A 22533-nucleotide genomic window follows, 5' to 3' on the forward strand; every position below is an offset into this window, starting at 1 on the left:
AGAAAAATATCTGTGCCATTTAAATAAAATGATGCTGCATTTTCACAAAGACCAGAATATTATACCAATAACTTCAAAACAGGGGAAGCAACTTCATGTGAAGCTAAAGGTTGGAAATAAGCATATAAACAGTTGAAGAAGTGTGACACCTTCTGGACAACAAAGGAACTGCAGAAGTTAGAGTTAAAAGAGCCTCCAAAACAGATCTGTAGCATGAAAACAGATTAAAATTCAATGAAGTCTTTATGTAATTTATAGCTCCATATAAAAAAATAAAAATAAAAAAAAACAGTTAACTACACTGGGTGTTTCCAGGATGAAAGACAACGCCATTGGCATGTCTCAGCTATGCACACTGTCTCTTTCCGTAGCTATATACACTGGATTACAGCATTGGTGACATACGACTGTCACTCCCAGCCTGTCATGCTTCACACATATCCTGTTGTGGAGCGCCCCATTTCAACCCAAACCACCACGTCTTTTCCTAAGACCAGCCGAATGAATTTTAGTGCCCAAACTCAACCAGTAAATAGGAGTGAAAACATGTGAAAAAAGGTCCAAAGGTGACACAAACCACTGTGCACTGACTGATCAACCTGTGACCAGAGACCTCACGCCATCAGCACCCTTCAAACCTCCCAATGTTTGTAGAGCTCTAAAAATGGGTCATTTACTCTCATTCCATCACCATGTGACACTCCCAGAATGAAAACAAACATACAGATTTAACTATCCATGACATTTTCATTAGCTTCTTCATCCAAGTTTAAGTTGAAATATTCTGAAAACACCATCTGCTTCAGCAACCCCACAATAAAAAATACTGATTAATAACAGAAATGTGTCCACACCTGACCTATCTTACAAACAGGCCACTACAGAAGTTTGAACAGAAAAAGAGAAACACACTGTAAACTCTTCTGATCTTCAAACACACAGCTGAGGTGCAGAGCAAACAAAAGCCACCTTACTGGGTTAAATGGGACTCCAGTTCCCAAGCAGCAATGGTCCTAAAGTTGACTGCAGGCTCTGCTCTGACTAAAGACTCAGTGGAGGTCTCATCTTCCTCCTCCCGTTTGGTAATTCATCACGGCGCTGAGCTTGAACACCCCTGCTGTCCTGCCGTGGCCACAAATCACGGAGTGAGAAGTTTGCGAGATGCTGAGGAGGAAAAGTGTCTCAGGAGGAGCTGACAATCCAGGACTTTAATAATCTCCACTCTTCTTCCTCTCGAATCCTCCCTCTGCTTCTCCTCCTCATCTCGTCCAATCCAGACAATTACTTCTGCAGCTCCTGCGGCGTGCTGAAGGTCTCGTAGACATTGGCTGCAAACTCCTTCACCTGGTCGTTCATCAGCAGCTCCTGCAGAGATCGCACAGATTTAAACATGTTTGATTAACATACAACCAAGTTTGTAAGAAAATAAAAGTGAAAATAAACAAATCTCTCAGTTAAACAATGCGATATGTTGTCTTTGTACAATTTTTTTATTAAGTAAAGGATATAAATGATTTGGTTTTATTTACATGTTACACAAATCCTAACTTTTTTGGAAATAAAAAAAATTTATATATACTCAGACAATCCTCTTAAATAATTTCAATCAAAATAAAGGTTTGATAAAGAGCCCAAACGTGCAGATGAATAAGAATAAAATAATCTAAGACTGTTTGAAACACATTAAAGAAAGTGAAACGGATCGTGCAAGATTAAAGATTTCATAACCAATCTGACAGTGATTCTCTAGAACTCATTAACATGTGTATTCTGAAATGAGAGCTGCACCTGTCAGCAGATTGGAACATGTTTGAACATTACGCTCCCAACAGTAAAGAAAATCAAAAAGCAAACGGTGTGGACAATGACCGATTGACAGATAACTAACAGCCACAGCAGCTGCCTGTTCCAACTGTTTCACCCTGAATCTGGCTGTTTGCCATAATGCACATCACTCTGATAGTTCACTCCACCGTCTGGTGTTCGATGTTACCTGAACAAAGTGACTGGGGGTCTCACTGCAGATGGTGTTGATCTGACCGTTGATGATGGGGATGATCTTTGCCAGCGGCAGACTGACTGCAGACAGACTGAACACACAAACACAGAAAAAGACAGCAAAGTTAAGGTAATGCCCACTTCATGCTAATGTTTGCTGGGAAATAACAAGGACAAAAAAAAAAAACCCCACCCACCTCATAACACTTAATATGTGTATAAGGAGTGTGTTTTACATTACATTACACATGGCCGGTATTTATGTTCAGACAAAACCGAGGAGTGATCACGACCTAAACAGAATCATATCTAACAACCCCAAACAACCGAAGCACATTAGATGTTAATGTAGTCCTCCTGAACAGGTAGGACTATATTAATGTCCATTTTGGAATTCCAAAAGGAAAAGCTTAAAAAGAACTACCGAAGTACACGTCTGAGACCTGACTTGAATGTTAAAATCTTCTAAATCATTTGTGCATTTTCAGTTTCAGCTTGTGAAACTGGCTCTCTGGTTACCTGTCTAAATCACTGCGTCAACCCATACTTAATATATGCCCTGTTGAGGAGCTGGTTATGCTCAGAGGTTTAGTTTAAAATCGCCAGGAGGGCCCACATTTTCTTATTCTTATACTCGCAGCACATTTTAAATGCAATATCGATTCTCTGCTGGAGGGACATTCACAGGAATGAAATTGTATAAATGTCTTAATATTTGATGGTAATCTGCTGCTTGGTCTGTTTAACACTGCTGGAACTGCAGCTGCTCGAATGCAGGACACATAGGGATTATTTTGTGTGGAAGAATATGAAGTGCCCCGTTTTATGTGAGCAGAATGAAGCAGTTGTCAAGCCAACGAAGCCAAAGAAAGCCCGGCGTTATTGAAATTTGTTCATAGTGTAACCCTCAGGTCACTAAACTCCAGTGACAGAATAATAATATCTCCAGCTGCTATCACATATGTAGGGATTTAATAAGATTTCTCCATGTTTCAAATGCAAATGATAGCAGTAAAACAAATAAATAAAACAGGTGTCTATGGCTTACCTATCAGGTGCACAGCTGGGGGCAGAGTCACTTGGAGGCGGGCGGAAGAACTCGGCCAGGTTGTCACAGAGACGGGAGAAACCTCGGTTCAGACAGACTTTGAGGACAGTGGTGAAGTCTGGACTGAAGTCAGACACAAAAAGCAGAAATTCACCTTTCACAGGAGCACAAACACAATCTTGTTAAAGCATACCTACAGACAGGTGTGTCATTTACCTATCCAGCATGTCTCTAGTCTCGTTAAGCAGCTTTATGGTCATAATGTCATTCTCTGTGAGCCCGCACGCCTACAGGAGCAGAAGAAAAGAGATCTGTAAGACTCTGTAATGGGGTTTTCCTGTGAACGGCAGTGTAAATCTGCTTTGAGCAGTCACCTGATCGGCCAGCACGTTCTCGTCATCTGCAAGCAGGTACCAGGACAGAGACCGCCTCGAGCTGGCCTCCACCTCCGCTCTGATCCAGTTCAGCTGCTGCTCCAGCTCCAGCAGAGACCAGGTCTCCTTCAGAGACACGCTGGAGATGAGAAATAAACCACGTTGATGTTTTGATGATTGATTTTTTTAATTTAAAAGATGCACAACAAAGATCAATACAAAGAATTTGTTCCACATTGTTTTTACCAGCCTAAGCTACGTTGTTAATAACTTGTTCTGTTGCTTTATAGATCACTGATGGATAATGAAGAGAATAATTGTTGCAGATCACCTTCCCAGTGAGCTCTGTACCGCCTTCTTCACTACCGTTATCAGCTCTGCCAAACCTAGTGTGAGACAGAGACAGAAGTCTGTTACTACAAGAGTCCTGCACTGACAGATGGAAACAAGGATTTTACAGGTTTATGCTTTTGTGTCAGTGCTATACCGTCTCCCAGTAGGTGCTGGATACTTGACAAGTACTGCTGCTGGACGTCTGGGGGGGCAAGAGGGGTCTGCAAGCAGACACACAACACAGACACACTCCTGAATAATATTCACCTCAGCTTTAAACAGGCAGAGATTTTTTGAGCCAATCTAAGCTTATTTTAATCAACAGGTCATTAATTAAATCTTTAACGTATTCTCTTCTATGTTATTCAGTTCAGGCAAAAAGCACTGCTGTGCTGCTCTCTTTAATCACAGCCATGTGTTACACTGCACCGAAAAGCTTCACCAGTTTTACTGGGGAATCAAATTAACCTGTTAACATGTTCGTCAGGGAAACCTTGGGTCCTGGCATATGTGGATATCGATTCAAACATTTTCACACAAACCTTAGATAATCTTTCATTTTACAACAGGAAACAGGTTTCTGGTGCAGGAGTCAGTACACAGGATGAGTATTTCCTAGCTGTGGGTACACCAAAATATTACCCGTCTTACTCTCAGACTGACACAAATCAGCATAACTGGACACAAACTGGGAACTAGCAGGTCAGAAATGGGCATTCTCACATTCTCATATCACTGACAGATGTGGGAAATATTTTCTGACATGTACCACCCACCCAAACAATGTCCACCCTGCCAGTGGACATGTATGGAGCATGACAAAGAACCCAAGGCTTTGCCCTGGGCTCCAAACTCTCCAACAGACAAACCACCCCACAATTCATCACCTCAGTGTGGCAGAAACTGCAGGACAGCCCGAGAGGTTCACAACAGGTCAGGGCTTTTTTGGGGAAACCAGGTAATGTTTAAAAGGTGTATTTTTTATGATCATGGATAAATATTATCAGACCGATATTTAACCTGTCTAATATGTATCTCTCTTTCCAAACAGTTTCCAAAACTCCTGACACAGTGAGCTGCAGCTGATCATTTTACACACAGTCAATCAGTTCTAGGAGTCACTGTGCTCCTCACCATTGTGCTCTTTCCCACTGAGTTATCCAGGTACAGGTATCCTCCAATGATGTTCAGCTGGACTCTCAGTAAAACCACCAGCATACAGGTGCTGTACACCGCCACAACTGTGCGTGTAAAACCTGAACGGAACGACAAGTTCTGTTATCATATTTTAAGTTTTCTTGTGTTTGTTTTTAAATCCAATAAGTCAATTATTATTTATTATTATTAGATTATTTAGAGGCATTTAGATTTTACTCAGATACACTCAGGGACATCTGAACTGAAAAACACTTACTGATGATCTTTAAATCTTCCCAGATCTCCAGTTTATTAGCCGGTCTGTAAAGTAGATGTGAATGAGGGAAATGGTTGTCAGCCACTGTACACATTTATTTCACTACATGAACTTGTGCTAATTTCAAAATTTAATGTTTTCCTCAAGAATAAAATCAACAACTGCAATAATCAGCATAAAATAACAAACAAAAGAAAAATGTAGCCTTAAACAATAAACTTGTGTACTACTACTGTTTGACCAAGTTAAAGAAGCTTTTTCCTCACTTGGACTTGAGTAGTGTTGTGAGACTTTCTGAGTTGAGTTGCGTGACGATGGCTTCTTTGAGCGCTGGGAGCATGGACAGCACTGCAACACATTTAAAACTTTCACTGTAGTGTTGGTCCTCACCTTTTTCTGTCAACTGTTAGTCATAACCAGGTCAAGTGTAAAATAATTACCAGTCATGTTGCAGGTCCTCTGGTTGCTCTCGAAGTGGAACTGTCTTCTGGCCTGAGCAATGTACTCTGTAGCCTCCCTCTCTTGGATCTCACTGAACTTCTTCTGGGCATATTTACCTAGAAGGTATACGCCTGAGGAGGGACGCAGAGAGCACAATGAGGTCACATCAAATGCAGAAAACTATCCTTGGCTTTGGTACGATGCAAAAGCTAACCAGGATTTGCCCTGCAGATATTTATGACATGGAATAATACCAGAGGGCTGTACTTTAAGTAGCAGATTTACAGACTTGTGACAAATTAAAGGTGTTGAATCACTGTGTAAAATGTAACAGCTGAAATGAGACTTGAAATGGATTCTCCAAGTTTCTCCAGTGCAAGGATAAACACTGTTTTTCAAAAGTATATTCCCTAAACCTAACCATCCAATAATTGTAACTGTGAAAACATTATGGTGCAAATTACATAGGACGAGCCATTGGGACTTGATTAAATCACCTTTAGCACCTTTATGGGGAAAGAATTTTAATTGGTGGGTCACAGGTTGACTGGCTACAGTGGCGTAAGGCAGGCATCCTCTATGTATCACATTTATTTGATCGCAGAACCAAACATTTCCTGAGCTTCGATCAGATTGTTAAGCTATATAATTTGCAGTGCAATCAATTCTGGAGATATGTCCAAATGCGCAGTTCTTTATCAAAATGGCTGGAAAGCCCCATGAGTTGTCCTGCAGGCAGCCCTGTGGAAGCACTGCTTTCAAGATCACCCTTTGGTAAAGGTATTACCTCTAAGATGTACCATTTACTGCAAGATCAGTTAGCTGACCCTCTTTCCAAAGTTAAAAGTTGTTGGGCCCAAGATCCCCCCCACCCCCATATTTACCACTCAGTTTTAAACCAGTAAAGTCAAATAGCCACCGGATCCCACTTACAAATGTGTGCATATGTTACGACTTGCTGCAGATGCTATAGCTTATCAATTAATATGGTAAGTGACACTGAATTTTCCATAATGCCACGTGAGATAAAAGGCCAGCAGTTATGTGGAGGTCAGCGTACACTTACTTAATTTTAAACACGAATAATGAACAGCTACACCAAACTTCATTCATTTGTTGGCTATTTAAAGAGCCCCAAATAAAATACACAGTAAGAACTCCAATGAATAGTATTTAACTTAGTAATCAACTACCACATAAAGCAGTGTTAATTTCGGTGAAACTAACTGGTTTCCTAAAAAGGTCTTTTCAATGCAAACACACCTTGTGGGTTGTTAAAAAAAAAAAAAACAGGGTAGTTTCACTAAATATTCTGCGGCACGATGGAGAAAACAAATTCCGAATAAACCAAATACCATTCTTTCTTTATGCTTTTGAAATATGGGTTAGCGTGCATTTCTTCCGTCTTTATTTTACAGGGAGATAAAAAGCCCAGTCTAAAGGCTGTTCTGCGGAGTCTGGCGTGTTGCTGCAGTCTTGCATTAGCACGGCGGCTAACAGGAACATGACTTACCTCCAATTAGAGCTCCGGTGAAAATAAATTTCTTTTTATGGCGTTTTATAAAATTCCACGCAGACGAAAACATCCTCGGACAGAGAGAGGGCCACCAACTAAAACAACAAAAACTCTATTTCTAAATTCTTTCTTACTATTTTACGGACATGTTCCGGATAGCAGCTTGCTAACTCTCAAAAGTGCCAAAGTACTTTGGTCATGGTAACTATTGTAATGACTTCCGGTTATTTATGTCAAAATAAAACCACAAGTCGAACTACAGTAGTCATAAAGTGACTTTGTGTCTGCAACAAGGCTCCTGGAAACATTCTTATTTATTTAGGCAAGGAAAAAACACTTAATATTTTTAAATGCTTTTAAAATATACAATACAATGCAATATACCAATGCACATACAAGCTTTGCAAAACTGATACACAAATTTTAAAATAAAATATTTCAAAATTTGACGAAAACAAAAAATGAATATCTAATATATAGATAGTTTTGGGACACTAGTTTGTCACCATCGTCAGACTGGTCTCTGAAGTAAAACACAATAGATTTTTTTTAATCTTATAAGCGAATCGTATCGAGCCCTAAAAATTTAGTTTCTCCCTGTATAAACTAAAAAAAATTTGTTCTTTTATTTTTGGGGGTAAAATCGATAACATCCGGTTTAGATCCCTCCACAATAGTCATCAACTTGACGTCATTAGACCAGAACGAGCGTGGAGCGCAGGTGCAGCGAGTGGTCCGTCCAATATTATCTTCCCCCCACCGGTGTGAGTTCGTTACATCGGCGTGGCTACGGGTAAAACAGGAATTAAAAATTAGCAGGTGTATTATATGCAGCTTTTTTATATTGAGTTTTGGTCACAGCAGTTGAAATGGGAACAGAGGAGGGTAGTAAAGAAGAGTCTGTGGAGCTGTTCTGTCCGAGTGAAGAGGAAATTGAGAGGTGGATGGCCAGAGCTTTTGACATGGTGAGCTCGTGTTTTTAATCACTCCGTTAACTCTTCAGCCGAGTCACGGCGACTTTGTTTGTTTTGTAAAATTTGCAGTTTTAAAGTAATTATTTAATTTTCATTTAAACTACTCGGTATGTGAACTACGAAGTTTCTATTTTTTTATTTGCCTTATTGTATTGATTGAGGTATTGGTTATTTTTCTAGATAATTTTATATAGTAATGCTACTTAGATGTCTTTATTTGTATTTCAGTTTTTCTGTTATAGCCCTCTGATGCCCTTTTTCTGCTGTTTATCCAGGCTCTGATCATGTTTAGGGATTAAGTAGTGATATTATATACAGCTGGAAAAAAGTTTCTTTATAATAGTAAATAATAAATAATGTAAACATTTGTCAGATGTGGTCACACAGGTGTCTCCGTGAACCTCGTGGATGTTTGTAGATAGCACTGTGATCTGTAGTAAACAGGTGGAAGAGAGTGTAATGAAAATCAGAGAAAATCTGTGTGTGAATGAGAACGAGATAGGTGTAATAGTCAAGGTAGACGAGTATAAATACCTGAGGTCAACCATCCCAAGCAACAGACAGTGCACAAGAGAGATGAAGAAGAGAGTACAGCCAGGATGGAGCAGGTGGAGACGAGTGTCAGGGGTGATTGTTGACAGAAGGTCAGCAGCAAGAGTAAAAGTGAAGGTGATGGTAGTGAGACCTGCTGTGATGGTTTGGAGATGTGGCACTGAGAAAAATACAGGAGGCCGAGCTGAAGATGCTCAGATTTTCAGTTGCAGTGAGCAGGATGCACAAGATTAGAAATCAGAGGGAAAGCTTAAGTATTTGGAGATAAAGAGGCAAGGCTGAGTTGGTTTGGACATGTGCAGAACATTTACTGGATAAAGGGTGTTGAATGCAGAGTTGCCAGGCAAGGCCACAGAGGAGGTTCATGGATGTAGTGAAAGAAGGGTTAGTATGGCAGAGGAGGATGATAGAGATGGCAGGAGGCAGATGATCCACTATTATAATCCCTAAATCCTTAATAATTAGTGTATAATGTTAAAAATAATTTCATGTGCCTCCTTTATGATATTAAGAAATGTCTAAAAGTTTAATCTAGAGAACCCTAAAGACACCACGCTCTCAAAGCTGTGAGCTGCAGCCAGAGATCTGTGCACAGGTGTATTGGGGATTTTTCTCTTCTGAAGTTCTTCTTAACACTAACCAATTTTCCATCTTTAGTTGCTTCCTGTTAACTGCCTTTTTAAATGTGTTGCTGCAGGCGAAAGAAGCTCTGGAGAATGGAGAGGTGCCTGTCGGATGTCTCATGGTCTACAAAGACGAAGTTGTGGGGAAGGGAAGGAATGAAGTCAATGAGACTAAAAATGTAGGCAAAGTGTACAGCACAGTTATTTGTCTCTGCAAATGGAGATGTATGTATGAGTGGTCTTCTTTCAAAACTCATAAGTCAACAACTAAGACAAAGCAAAATGAATAAATTATAGAACTGATACATTAACTATTGGTGAGGAGAAGAAGAAATAATATATTGGTATATTAAAATGTAACAAGTTCAATAGTTTGAACAATTATCTGTTCAAACTATTGAACAAACAGGTCCCAGAGGGTCTGGGTTGATGGTCTCTGTACAGTAATCCCCCACTGTGTAGTTTGCTTTGACCGACCTAATTAGTTTCTGTAATCTGCGAGTGTCAGATCAATCACTGATCAATATTTGTCCTTAAGTAAGCCGGTGACTCTGCAATAGTGAGTCCTCTGCGGCGTGTGGAGTGAGAGCCCATAACTGAGAAAATCCTTTCATGGTGTGAACAGTTTTCCTTCCAAGTAAATGTGGCTCAAACTAAGGAAAAGTCCCCGCTGTCCCTGCATCATGTCTGATGAAAGATGAGCAAAAGGGAAAACACTTTGCTCCTTTTATTTGGTTGCTTGGGTCATTTTTGTCTTAAAGTCTGAATAGCATTATTTTTAAAGTCCATACAGGTACAGGAAATCCTTTCAGCTTTACATTTGAGTGCAAAGAGAGATGGTATCAAAAAGTGTTTTTACTGCTGAAGAAATTCAGAGTTAAAGCGTCACCTTATCTGGACCGAAGTGCAAAAAGTTCCCACCTGACCTCCACAGAATCAGCTGTGCTTTTTTGTTTAATGATTTCAGCCCATCTCATTAAATTACAAAGAGTCTTTTGTAAGTTTTGAAAGTTTCAGGGCTGAACCTCTGTTTAAAAACTGCAACCAAATCAATTTAAAGCCACTCTAAGGGTCACACTCGCCATTGGCTTTTGAGCATCAGTATGATGGGATATATCAGAGTTTCAATCAGCTGTTTAATGAAGTAGAGGAACAAATACCTGAGCGTCAACACGATACCTGAGGTTTGCATACGTTTCTTTGTGCGTGGTGGTTTTTTTCAGGCCACTCGGCACGCTGAGATGGTCGCTCTGGATCAGGTCCTGGACTGGTGTTGGCAAAGCAGCTTGGACGTGAAGAGCGTGTGCGAGCGGATAACGCTGTACGTCACCGTGGAGCCATGCATAATGTGTGCTGCAGCGCTGCGCCTCCTCAGTATCCTCGCCTCACCTCTCTGCTAGTGTGTGTGTGTGTGTGTGTGTTGGGATTCAGTTGTTGTTCCTTTACCAGCTGTCAGACATCCCCGTGATCGTGTATGGCTGCAGGAACGAGCGTTTCGGAGGCTGCGGCTCAGTCCTGGATGTCTCCTCTGCAGACCTGCCTCACACTGGGACCCAGTTCAAGGTCAGTGTTTGCTCCTGATGTCTTTCTGGATTCCGCCTGCATGTTTGTGGAGTAGTTTGTGCTTCCTGCAGCTGAGCTCAGAAATCTTTAGGCAAGCAGATCAGCTCCTTTTCTGAATGGGATGTTCAAGAGTTACATGAATGTAAAGTCCTTGTGTGGTGCAGTGTGTATTATATGTGTGTGTGTGTGTTCAGTGTATTTCAGGTCACAGAGCAGAGGAAGCCGTAGACATGCTGAAGACTTTCTACAAACAGCAGAATCCAAATGGTGAAAAACAAAACCACTCTGCATGTCTTTTTTTTCTCCTCCTCATGCTCCATTATCAAAATGTTTTATATTTTCATACTTTACTGTTGCTTTTTTTACACTATTATTCCTTCTCTTCTTTTCTCACAGTGTTAAACTTTCTGTCTGTTTCAGCCCCCAAACCCAAAACAAGGAAGGAGTGATCTCCAAGAAACATCCTATTACAAGGATTTTTTTATAATATTATTAATTAAATTATATTTTACATACATTTTTGTCTATTGTTTTTTTTTTTTTACTATTTGTCTAACCTTTTCTTTACCTATTAATATGACCTTAATAAAGGACATCTTATTTACAGTTAGAATTTAGCATTAGTGTTTCTGTTCATGCAGACTGCCACCAGAGGGCGCTATAGACCAGCGGTCTTCCTGTCACTGAACCTCCACATAGAAGAAATAAAACTATAGTCTTTGGACTAATAAATACTATATTTAAAATAAATTTATGATATTTTCCAAAAGTAAAGGCTCAAGAATGTCAATAAGAAATAATTTTTAGGAAAGAGGAGGCAAATCTTCACTGGATGTTGTGTGGGTGAACTTTACACGCTCTTTTCTCCGTCTTGCGTATTGATTTGTATCGTTCAGAAGCACACTCTTGGCCTGCTTCAGCTCTAAATGTGATGCATACCACTTCCTGTGATATTTTTCCGAGAACGAGTCAGGCAGTGTGAGAAACTAAGGAAGTGTGCTTGAGAGCGCTTCTCAACGGGAGTGACCTTCACAGCTGCTCGTATAAGAGAAACACACATGCTGACACAATTCAGCTCGTTTCACTTCCTCTCAGACACACACACACTCTGTGGTGTGTCAGTTGGTAGCATTAGCAGTTAGGTTGTATTGACAGTGTCTGTGTGTGCGTTGCTGGGTATGTGTGTCTGTTTCATGTGTCCTGCTGTTTTTATTCCTCCCCCTGGCTCAAAAAAGGGATTGATGGAATTTAAACTTTTTTGCACTTTCTTTTGCTCTTTGTCTTTTCAAGGTTGTCACCACTTCCTTCCTGTCTCCTTCCTTCCTTTTTGTGGCTGATAACTTCCTTCCTTCCTTCTCCATTTCCGTCCTTTTATTTGTTAATTTCCCACTCCCCTTCTTTTCCATAATTTTGTAAAAGTAGTTTTTTGTCTTAACTTTCTTCTGCTTTCCGTCCTTTTTCTGCTTTTTACTTTTTTAATTTGCCATTCTCATTTTTTGCTATCTTAAAGTAGAAAGTTCTTTTATGTCACTGCATAATAAAATAATAATAATGATGAAACAGAATAACATTGTGCTAACACGATCAAGCTGCATATAATACACCTGCTAATTAGCACTATGTAATAGACTAAGTGCTACATTTTAATCACCAAAACTGAAGCACAAACTTATTGAAGCTCAAAGCAGTTCATGTTATTTGTTACATAGTAATTCCATTAAAAATGCACCAAAAGCATAAATGTGACGTTCAGATCAGCGACTCTCTTTAGATAATAAGAGTTATAAGCTTTAGCAGTGATGCTTAGCAGACGGCTATCGCACATCAATAGTCTAATATTCCATAATGTTAGTTAGTTTGTTTTTCCCCCATATACTACACATGGCTTTCTGATGTGCTGTTTTGAAACTTTAAGATTTCTTAGACGTGACGAAGGAGGCCCTAATTGTTAAACTGGACGCTAATTGTCTAATTACTGACATCTCATTAGCCAATGAGTATATCATTTTGATACTACCGCCAATCCTTCATTTTAAAACACAAGAATCATTTTCTAAACAGCTTTAACTTTTTTAGCCTATATGACTAAAAATGAGTGACTGAGCCAATAAACTCAGCAGGAAAGTATTTACGGGGGTGAAGTCAGAAAGCTGTTTTTCCACAGACTCTTACAGGCCTGGAAGTTTTGTTTTGTTTTTATTTTTTGCATTCACAGCTATCGCCACACTTCCACATTGGCTTCATTTTTCCCTCCTACACATAATCCAGGTAGGCTACGCTGCACAAAAAAACTGTATTTATATTTATATATATTTATATGAAAGTTACACCTATGAAAGCTTTGCTGCTGACCTACAAATGAATCCTGTAGGATACACTTCTGTGATAAGATGCCTTTTATAGGGTGAATAAAATGCTTTCAGTCTTCTACAGGATCAAATCCATTAGGATTAGTTCCCATATCAGTTGGGATACTGATATGGGAACTAATCCCAATACTTTCTGTATTTCAGCTTAAAATTGACTTAAATATTACACTTTTAGAAGGAAATTGAACTAATCAAACACGGCAGTGGGATTTGAAAATACTTATGTGCCATTATCATTCCTCTTCTCACCTGTTTTTATTGCTGAGCTTGTCATTAGTTGGAATTGAACTTAACTTGAAAATTAAAGCAGTTAATGGCGAATGAAGTTTTCATCAAGAGTCACAACTAAAGTTTGTTAAATTCCAAATGGCTGTTCTATAGAATCTAATTTTGTGCAAATGTTGGTGTCGCCTCCTGCTGGTCGTTAGAAAGAGTACAGGTTTCTGGCACGTTCACGTGTTGTCTTTCATTTACAGTCTGTGATCTTAGATGGTGTGATGTTTTAAACTGCCTTCTTCCTTTTTCTTTCTTGTGTTAGCAGTTCCTCACCAGTTAATTTACTTCAGCGTTTTTCCACTTCCTTTTATGACCTTGTTCACTTTCCCCTTCATTCCCCCTTACTATCTCTTCTATCATACAGGGGTTTTTTTTTATTTTCCCACTTCCACTTTTTCGTTCCTTTTATTACAAACTTGTAAAATACATGCACACGTTCCCACAATATTTTTTGTTTACTAAAATCATCACAAGAAGCAGCTGAGAATTTAAAGCCGCGTAGGTTTTCTCATGAACCCGTTTTCCTGAGGACAGTGAGCTCACAGATACATCAGATATATCAGATACACAGTTCTTTGTATTCACGTGAAACACGTGCCTCAGTCCAGCTCCTCTCTTCTCGTTAGCATGTAAATATATGCTAATACATGCAGAGCAGAATATTCGAGAATGTTTTAATGTGTCACCTCAGAGTGGAGGAGTTGATGTGTTAATGAAGAAACAGCGCGCACACACACACACAGAGCAGTGCAGGGTTGGCTGCGAGGCGCTAATGAACAGAGTGTGTTGTGTCAAACTCTCCTTTCCAAAACGACAGCGAGAGGAGTCTCACACAACCACACTTCTACACACACACACACACACACACACACACACACACACACACACACACACACACACACACACACACACACACACACACACACACACAATGGAGAACACCAAAAAAAGGAAAAAGCTGTGTAATACGAGATGTCACGTTGTGTAAAGGTGTTTTTATTATATTACTGTCACAAGAGAAGAGGTGTGTTTGTGTTCAAGGAGGAAGCAGATGCGGGGGGAGCTTAGCTGCTGACAGGAAGTGTTGCATTGATGTGTTTTTTGTGGGTTCACAATTTTAACCTTTGCAGTCTAAAGAAATCGAACTAAAAGGGTCGTGCTCCACCTTTCTGCTCAGCACAGAGGGGGAGGCATCTTAGCTTCTGCCTCTGCTTTGTTTTGCAAATTCTTTTAAGTCAAATATGTTTCAATCAGTCTGCATATATTTACTTTATGGTCCTAACTTCTCTTTCATCCTTCCTGCGTGTCTGTTTTCTTTGTCACATCTGTCCAACATTGAGAAACCCACCGCATTACTTATTTTCTGTTTGTTCCCGCTTTATTATTTTTTTCTGCTTTGGTAATTTTCTGCACACATCAGTTTTATTTTCGTCTCCTTATTTAATTAGTTCCTCTTTCATTGTGGGTCCAACTGCTTCGGTTCCTTCTTTCATTCTTGACATATTTGCTTTCAGCCTCGCACATCTGGGCGACAGATCTCGATTTATTTTGTTCTGGTTTATTCAGCAGAGGCCTTGGCAATTTACAGCTAACGGGGTGTCATGAGTGTCATTCACATTGTGTCTTATTGTTTACAGACTTTATAAATCAAAGTAGTGTGTAGACTGTTAGCATCTTGTAATGTGTGTGGGTGTAATTAGGGATGAATTTATATTTCTATTCTTGGTTTTAGAGGCCTTATGAAGGTTTTATGACTAAACCGATGTTTTTATTAGTCTGATTATCTGATTATTATTCTCTAATTGGATGACTGAATTCTACCTGGTGTGTGAGTGATTATACGAACACTTTGTACCAATTGGAGGTCAGTTCGACCAAAACCTTGTGACTCAATCAAAAAAAAAGTGTTAAGTGACACAGTAGGAGAAATGTATCATTCATTTTTGCAGAAAAGGCACATAAAGTGAAAAAGGGGGTGTGGCTTGAATCTTAAATGACAATGAATCTGATATGTTGCAGATATCAAATTCAAAATAAACCTTATTTCCTATCAAACTACCTTATTTGTTGAAGAAGATGTCGATGAATCTCACCATCATCCATGGGTTCAACTTCTTATATCAGTGTTGGTCGAGTTACTTGAAAAAAGTAATCAGTAACTAATTACTGATTACTTATTTTCAAAAGTAATTAGTTACTTAGTTACTTTTAAAAAACATGATACACAATCTGAATAAGTGATAAAGTGATGGATCTTTCAGCCCAGTTCTACTTTTTCTGCATAATCCATCATATAAAATGTAATCAAATGGAAAAGTCTCTTTTTAAAACTTGTTTTATTAGTTTTAATCTTTTAACTTTATGCATGAAGCAAACATTAAATTATATGCAACATTCTCTGACTGGAAGAAATTAGTTTATCATTTAAACCTATTTTCTGCACATTCCAGCACATAAAATAAAATCGTTTTTTGTGTTTCGGGGTTTTTTCGCTGTAAAAAGAAGTTTTCTTCCCACGCAGTGAACAGCGGACGCTAATGTTTTTGTCACTTTTACAGAATCAATCTCAAAGTAAGGTCAGTACTTCCACGCTTCAAACGCTGCACGCTCATCCTCTCTCCCGCACTCGATATATCATCCATTTTTGATCTGCACACAGCTGTTGTCACGAACGTCGCACTTGTTTATGTCATTGTCATAAAACACTCTCGCAAACGAAATCACGGTTTCGTAACGCAGCGTGCTTACGGGAAAGTAACAGTAATATAATTACCTTTTTTGCAATAGTAATCCCTTACTTTACTCGTTACTTAAAAAAGGTAATTGGATTACTGCCCATCTCTGTTGGCGACAGATGTAGTGAAGTACACACATTGGAGGACCTTTGATGAATCTGTCTTTCAGTCTCAAGTACAATATTCAGCTTTCAGACACCTTTTTTTTTTCCAGGTGTTTCTTTGATTAGATGTGTCGCCAGCTTTGCTGATGTTGTTGCAGGAAGCCTCGTCTCCCGTGACATGGTCTTGCTGTATTTCTTCAAATCAGATGGACTCTGGTCTATAGTATTCGGTAGTACTGACATAAATCTGATTGGCACACTAAAAAGGACAGAGTATGGTAAACGAGTCCAAGCATCACAGCTGAGCAGAGAGCACTAACTACTCTGTTAGATCCACTACTTCAATATAACTGCCAGGAAAAAGCTACTTTCTGTTGCCCCCTTTGTCACCATTTGACATACCTGTAAACGCCATATTACAGCTGTCCTGATTATTATCAGTGGCCTCCAACAGCATCAATCAGGCAGGTCATCATGTAAAGTGTGGCTGTATTTCCTGTCTTGTGACTTGCTATTAATATGTTTTGAACTTTGAACAGTTTGTTAAATCAACAGTCAGCCTCTGCACAGAGCTGCTGCGGTTGTAACTCGCAGCCAAGACGAACCTGTTCTCGTAAGTTTCTTTGGTTTTTTGCAGCATCGAGTGCAACTCTGGATTCACATGAAGAAAGAAAGTATTTTTAAATCAGACTTTATTGATAATTTACCGACCTCTAGTTTCTTTCACACATGTAGTGAGAGCGCAGGATGAATAGCACTAATAATAATAATAATAATCTTCAACACAGCACTGGTTTTCAATCATTATGAAGAAGCTAATAAAGAAATTTGTTCACTTGAATGTGCTCATTCCACAAAAACAAGTCCCATTAATGTGTGTTTCCTTTCCCTGCATACATGTGTTACATACACGTGTTTGCTGCATGTCAGAGTTGATGTCCTATGTTTTATGAAGATGTATGTATGTGCATATTTCGTCCATGTTTTGTCCTCGATCTGCAGGATGGATGCTTAGCTTTCGCTTCTGAGGAAACGAAAGAAAGCAAACAAAAAGATGAGCTCTCATTCATTACCTTTTTTTCTTCCTTATTTACATTTAATCGATGATGCATCTGTCTTCTTCTTTTTACTGCGTAATGTTATGGATAGAGTTCAAAAAGTACGTGTCTTTTCCACGTCCAGAGATGTCGCTTGTTTGTGTTCTGGTGCTGTCCTGTGAGTGCGGGGCAGGAGCAGTCCTCTGAAACGATTCTGAAGATCACTCACCTTTGACCTTTTCTTTGAGACAGAGACAAAAGGGGCCAGATTTAGTGAAAAAGATGGCAGGTGACCTTTATGTTACAAAAAATAGAAATCTGAGCATTTTTTGAGCAAAAACATGAGCCCGCACAGAGCCACCTTTGGTCCTCAGAGTGTAGGTGACACAGGTTAATGAGCAGGTGTGCGGCTACTCTTCAGAGCGCATTTATGATTATTTGGTCCTTTTAACTGTGCATTTTAAATAATATTATGTTTTTGTTGCATTTAAGAAGAAATGCTCATGTATAGGCACGCTGTGAACACACAGTTACTATAAAGATACATGTTTTTGTGCAAATTAATCAAACTAAGTGACCTAATTTAATAATAAATAAAATAGAATAGCTTTGAAAATACTACAAAAATAACAGTGACAAGCTTCATTTCTATAGCAAAGCACTCACAAGGTGCTCCACAATAAATAGCAGTGTTAAAACATTACAAAGTACGTAAAATGAGTAAACGTGAGGCTTGAACAAAATTATTATGAAACATCAAACAAAAGCCAGCCTCCACATTTTGTTTTGTTTATTTACTGAGGGGAACTGATTGTGCTGATCGTAAGAGGAAAATTGTTCCACAGTTTGGGCCAAAACGGCAAAAAGCAGCCAGATTCCAGCCCAGACCTGGAATCTATAACAGGAATTGATTGTCTGATCTGAGGGACTCAGGGTCGACATGTAGTGATTTTAAAGTAATCAGTGAAATTTTAAATTGGATTCTGTAGCGGATGGGAAGCCAGAGTAATTCTGCGAGGGCTGGAGTCGAGTGCTTGTGAGCGATATTTCTGCTGTGTTTTTTACTAACTGTAGACAGGAAACTGCTGCATCACTGAGGCATGTTTACAATGAGTTGCAATAATCTCATCAGAAGGAAATGAGGATATGGATAAGATGTTCGATTGCATTATTTGGAAGAACTGGTTTGACCTTTGCATTTGTAATCTGCGCACAGTGAGGCCGGACAAGACTTTTGATATACTGATTGAAACAGAGACGTTGACAGAAAAAATTGCACAGGTTTCTAGGAAATTGCTTCGGGTCAGTTATCAGGACACTTTCAATATAATTTTGACTCAGGTCCACCCACAGACCAGGCATGCCGCTAAGCCAGCAGTGTTGGTGGTGAAAGCAAGAAATCTGTCCACTGTTGTTTGGATTTAGAGTCCAAAGCTAGGGGGACTCAAAACTAACCTTTTAAATACTAAACACCACAACTGAGCTTCAGATAAACTAAGAGGATAATGAACCAGGTCATAGACACAGACTGTGACTCGCATTTTAGTTGTCAAAACATGAACTTTTTTGTAAAATTCTGTGTATTTGTTGCATAGTTTTTGCACTTTCAGTGCATCTGGAAAGTATTCACAGCACTTCACTTGTTCCATATTTTGTTATGTTACAGCCTTTATATTCAACTTTAAAATTATGCACATAACACCCCATCATTTGAAAGTAAAAAAAGGTAGCTTGAAGTTTTTGCAAATGTATTAAAAACAAAAACGTAACATACACATAAGTATTCAGAGTCTTTGCTTAATACTTTGTTGAAGCATGCTCTTTTTAAGTACGAAGCTAAAAGCTTGGAACACATATTTATGGGATGTTTCTCTCATACTTCCTTGCAGAACCTCACAAGCTCCACCAGGTTGGATGGGGTGTGTAGATTCAAGTCTGGGCTCTGGCTGGGGCGCACAACGGCACTCAGAGAGGATCCTGAAGCCACTCCTTCCTTATTTTGGTCGTGTGCTTAGAGTTGTTGTTGGAAGATGAATTTTCACCCCAGTCCAAAGTCCAGAGTGCTCAGGAGCAGGTTACCATCAAGGATGTCTTTCTTTTTGCTCTACTCACATGTCCCTCGACCCCAACTAGCCTCCCAGTTCTTCATGATGACAAACTTCCCCACAGCATCATGGAGCCTCTACCATGCTTCACCAGGTGATAAGTGGTGCCTAGTTTTGTTTGTGTTTAAATTAATTTGCAAGAATTTCAAGGTAACTCTTTACATTTTGTCATTATGGGGTACTGTGTGTAGAACTTTGAGGTAAAAAATGAATTTAACTCATTTTGGATTAGGGCTGTAACACAGTCAAATGTGGACCAAGTGAAGTGCGATGAATCCTTACAGATGCACTGTAGAGAATGGAAAGAATCACTTACAGCAATGATGAGTGAAAATGACACTTGTTTTATTGCTAAAGAGCAGCGTGCAGCTACAGAGTCGCAGGTTCTGTCTTACGGCAACAATAAAAAGGTTTCCGCTCTTAAGCGTCTGTCCTTGTGTGTTTTCAGATCTCTGCTTGGAGCCTGATTTTGACTCTGTCGTCTCTGAGAAGCTTGTATCTAGTGACCGTTATTTTACAACGTTCGATTGGTTCTGAATCACATTTTATTCAACTTGAAAATAACAAAATTATTTCTTATTATTTCTTATTACTTCAAAAGGATGTTTTACGAATTTAGCCCTCGATGTGTGACAGCTGAAGGGATTTTTGAGACTCAAAATGTGGTTTTAGTGTCAGGGTTACAATTGGGTTATGGTTATGGTAGGTTTAGGGTCAGCATTAGGCATTCATTTTTGATGGTTAGGGTAAGTGGCTATGGAAAGCATTATGTCAATCAGATGTCCCCACAAGATATAAATGCCCAGTGTGTGTGTGTGTGTGTGTGTGTGTGCGTGTGTATACCTGTGTGTGGTTTCTCCCAGATGTAGCTGTTGAGGATTTCTCCGAGGACATAGAAGACACCAATTACTGCCACCATTGCACTGAAGAAGGCGACTCGAGCTACGGGTGCGATGCGCTCCAGCACCGGGTACACCCACACGCCCGTCACCTGGTGCACCCAACATGTCCTGAGCAAGCAGAGATATTGATGGGCTTTATTTTACACATCAGTTACTATACTGTAGTCCTTTGGCTTAAGTTGAACTAGAGGTAGACTGGATGCTACACTGACTATTAATGTATTCTGTGGCATAATAAAACCAGTAGATTTCACCGCAAAGCTAAACATACGGAATTGTTGTTTGATTACATACTGCACCTTTAATTCTCCCATACTGCTAAATGTCAAGGCACTTCACTTGTTACTTATTTAGGACGTGTGGTGTACGCGGCATTTATTGACTGCTGAGAAGAGTAAACATTCATTACCAGAGGATATATCCCACACCGAAGCAGCACACCGCCGCCAGACCCCACAACCTGCTGGGATACCGATGGTGGGTGGTCCGCATCTCGATGATGATGAAGGGAAGGACAGTGGTGTGCTGAGCGAAAGAGAGGGGAACAGATGAAGGTAAGGATAGCTTCAAAACAGTAAACATCTTTCTGGCATTCATTGAGAGGTTTCTCTTGAACTACCCAAAACCGACAAAAGCAAAAATGGGAATTAGGGAACTAATTGCCATTTTTGGCATATTGTACCCAATATTCATCGCAGCTACATCATGGACAAGGCTCAGTGCAGACTTAAATCGAAAGATGGTAAAGTGACTGCTGAAGCTAGTTAAATCTTTGAAAAAGAAGTGCTTTCCTTTTCAAAGATTATTTTATATTACTAAACCAAAGGCTTCCAGTTTCAAAAAGTCACAGTTACACAAAACATCGGGAAAAAAAGTTCACAAATCTTACAATCCTTACAGGACAAGAAGGTTACGGCTTAGTTTTAACCTTGAGGTGCTGAAGGCCACGGAAACACTAGCATGATAATTAACATGGCTGGGGTTAGAGCTGGGCGATAGAACGATAACGATATGTATCGCGATATAACTTTTACTCGATAGAGAAATTAAGCTATCGCGATAGACCTCGCCGCTCTTGTCCTCTTTAAAAAAAAACAAAACAAAACAAAAAAAAGGTCAGCCAATCCAAATTAAGTAGCACAGAGCCGAACCAATCACAGCCGCAGCGTCACGTCGCGTGGCTTGTTACGTACAGCACAAGTGCCAAGCCACACGTGTGTTTGTTTGGGAAGCAGCCAGCGGGTAATGGAGGAAATTAGTGTGCCGACTAGAAAAATCAACCGAGCGTGACCGAAGAGAAAACAGATGATGGTTGCAATGCCGGAGAGATTGTCGAACGGAAGAGCCAAAGAAGTTCCGTAGTGTGAAGGTATTTCGGCTATTTCAAGTCTGACAAAAAACAGAGTAGCGTGCACTGTAAATTGTGCCGAAAGCAAGTCTGGAAATACAATAAACTGGTGCATGCGTCACACTGTGCGCCACGTTATTGTTTCGGTGAAATGAATTTCTACAATACTGTTACTGTTAATTCTACTCTCTGCAGTGTTTAAATGCTTACATATACACACAGTTACTGTCCCTCCACACATACGACTCGGTTCTGCTTCTATGCCCCAGCTTTGTTTACTTTTTCCCACCGAGGCTTCTAGACTTCTGATTGGCCAACATTTCTGCACGGTTAGGAATCTAGCGCCACCTGCTGCTTTGGCATGTTCATAGCAGCGTTTTCCTTCATTTCTGCCTTTATGTGCGGACGGGATTATTTTTAAAACGAAAACGGAAAATCTCCGTTTTCAAAAATACCCGTGTACGTGTGGACGTAGCCTCAGTCTCTGACTGGAAGCGCTAATTCGTCATTCGGCTTTTGTCAGACTAAAGTAACTGTTAAAACTGTTTGAAAAGCTAAGCTATACAACAAGGAGAGATGGAGAGATTGAGAATTTCCTTTTAGTTCTCAGTTTATTTGATATTGACAAAAGTTAGTCAGTTTTGTCTGTTCTTCTGTAAAACAAACTAAGATTTATTTTTAGAATTAATATTTTGTTTCTAAGTGGAATTGACAATTTAGTCTGTTTCGTTTGTTCTATTTTGAAACTTAAACACTTTAGCGGCTGCCTTTTGTGTAGTTTGCAATATTTGCCTTTATCTATCTGAAAAAGTCTCATGTTC

General features: G+C 39.6%; 3 protein-coding genes across 3 annotated transcripts in view; 1 reads left to right on the top strand and 2 right to left on the bottom strand.

Annotated features, from left to right (window-relative positions):
• Positions 1–280: 280 nt before the first annotated feature.
• Positions 281–7258, bottom strand: LOC146618106 (peroxisomal biogenesis factor 3-like). Its single transcript, XM_085372435.1, has 12 exons — positions 7122–7258; positions 5608–5739; positions 5434–5515; positions 5168–5211; positions 4888–5009; positions 3908–3974; positions 3752–3806; positions 3421–3559; positions 3263–3333; positions 3047–3169; positions 1994–2090; positions 281–1365 (listed from the first exon to the last, which is right to left on the bottom strand). The coding sequence occupies exons 1-12, from the start codon at positions 7192–7194 to the stop codon at positions 1282–1284; spliced, it is 1089 nt and encodes a 362-aa protein (XP_085228561.1). The 5' UTR covers positions 7195–7258; the 3' UTR covers positions 281–1281.
• Positions 7259–7892: 634 nt separating this feature from the next.
• Positions 7893–11297, top strand: LOC146618107 (tRNA-specific adenosine-34 deaminase catalytic subunit ADAT2-like). The gene is made up of 6 exons (XM_085373130.1): positions 7893–8089; positions 9348–9452; positions 10497–10647; positions 10730–10836; positions 11031–11103; positions 11257–11297. The coding sequence occupies exons 1-6, from the start codon at positions 7994–7996 to the stop codon at positions 11283–11285; spliced, it is 561 nt and encodes a 186-aa protein (XP_085229256.1). The 5' UTR covers positions 7893–7993; the 3' UTR covers positions 11286–11297.
• A 5859-nt stretch (positions 11298–17156) lies between these two features.
• The window catches only part of LOC146618108 (androgen-induced gene 1 protein-like), a 30936-nt gene continuing 25559 nt past the window's right edge, over positions 17157–22533 (bottom strand). The window contains exons 4-6 of the mRNA XM_085372790.1: positions 20774–20889; positions 20306–20472; positions 17157–17598 (exon numbers count right to left, since the gene is read on the bottom strand). Of these exons, the coding sequence (XP_085228916.1) occupies positions 17579–17598; positions 20306–20472; positions 20774–20889 (303 nt within the window). The 3' untranslated portion in view covers positions 17157–17578. The remainder of the gene's footprint in view (positions 17599–20305; positions 20473–20773; positions 20890–22533) is intronic.

Source organism: Diplotaxodon limnothrissa, linkage group LG15 (genome assembly GCF_057381915.1).
Source record: "Diplotaxodon limnothrissa isolate DT_005_m linkage group LG15, D_limnothrissa_male_GT1.1, whole genome shotgun sequence".
In the NCBI taxonomy this organism is placed as follows: Eukaryota; Metazoa; Chordata; class Actinopteri; order Cichliformes; family Cichlidae; genus Diplotaxodon; species Diplotaxodon limnothrissa.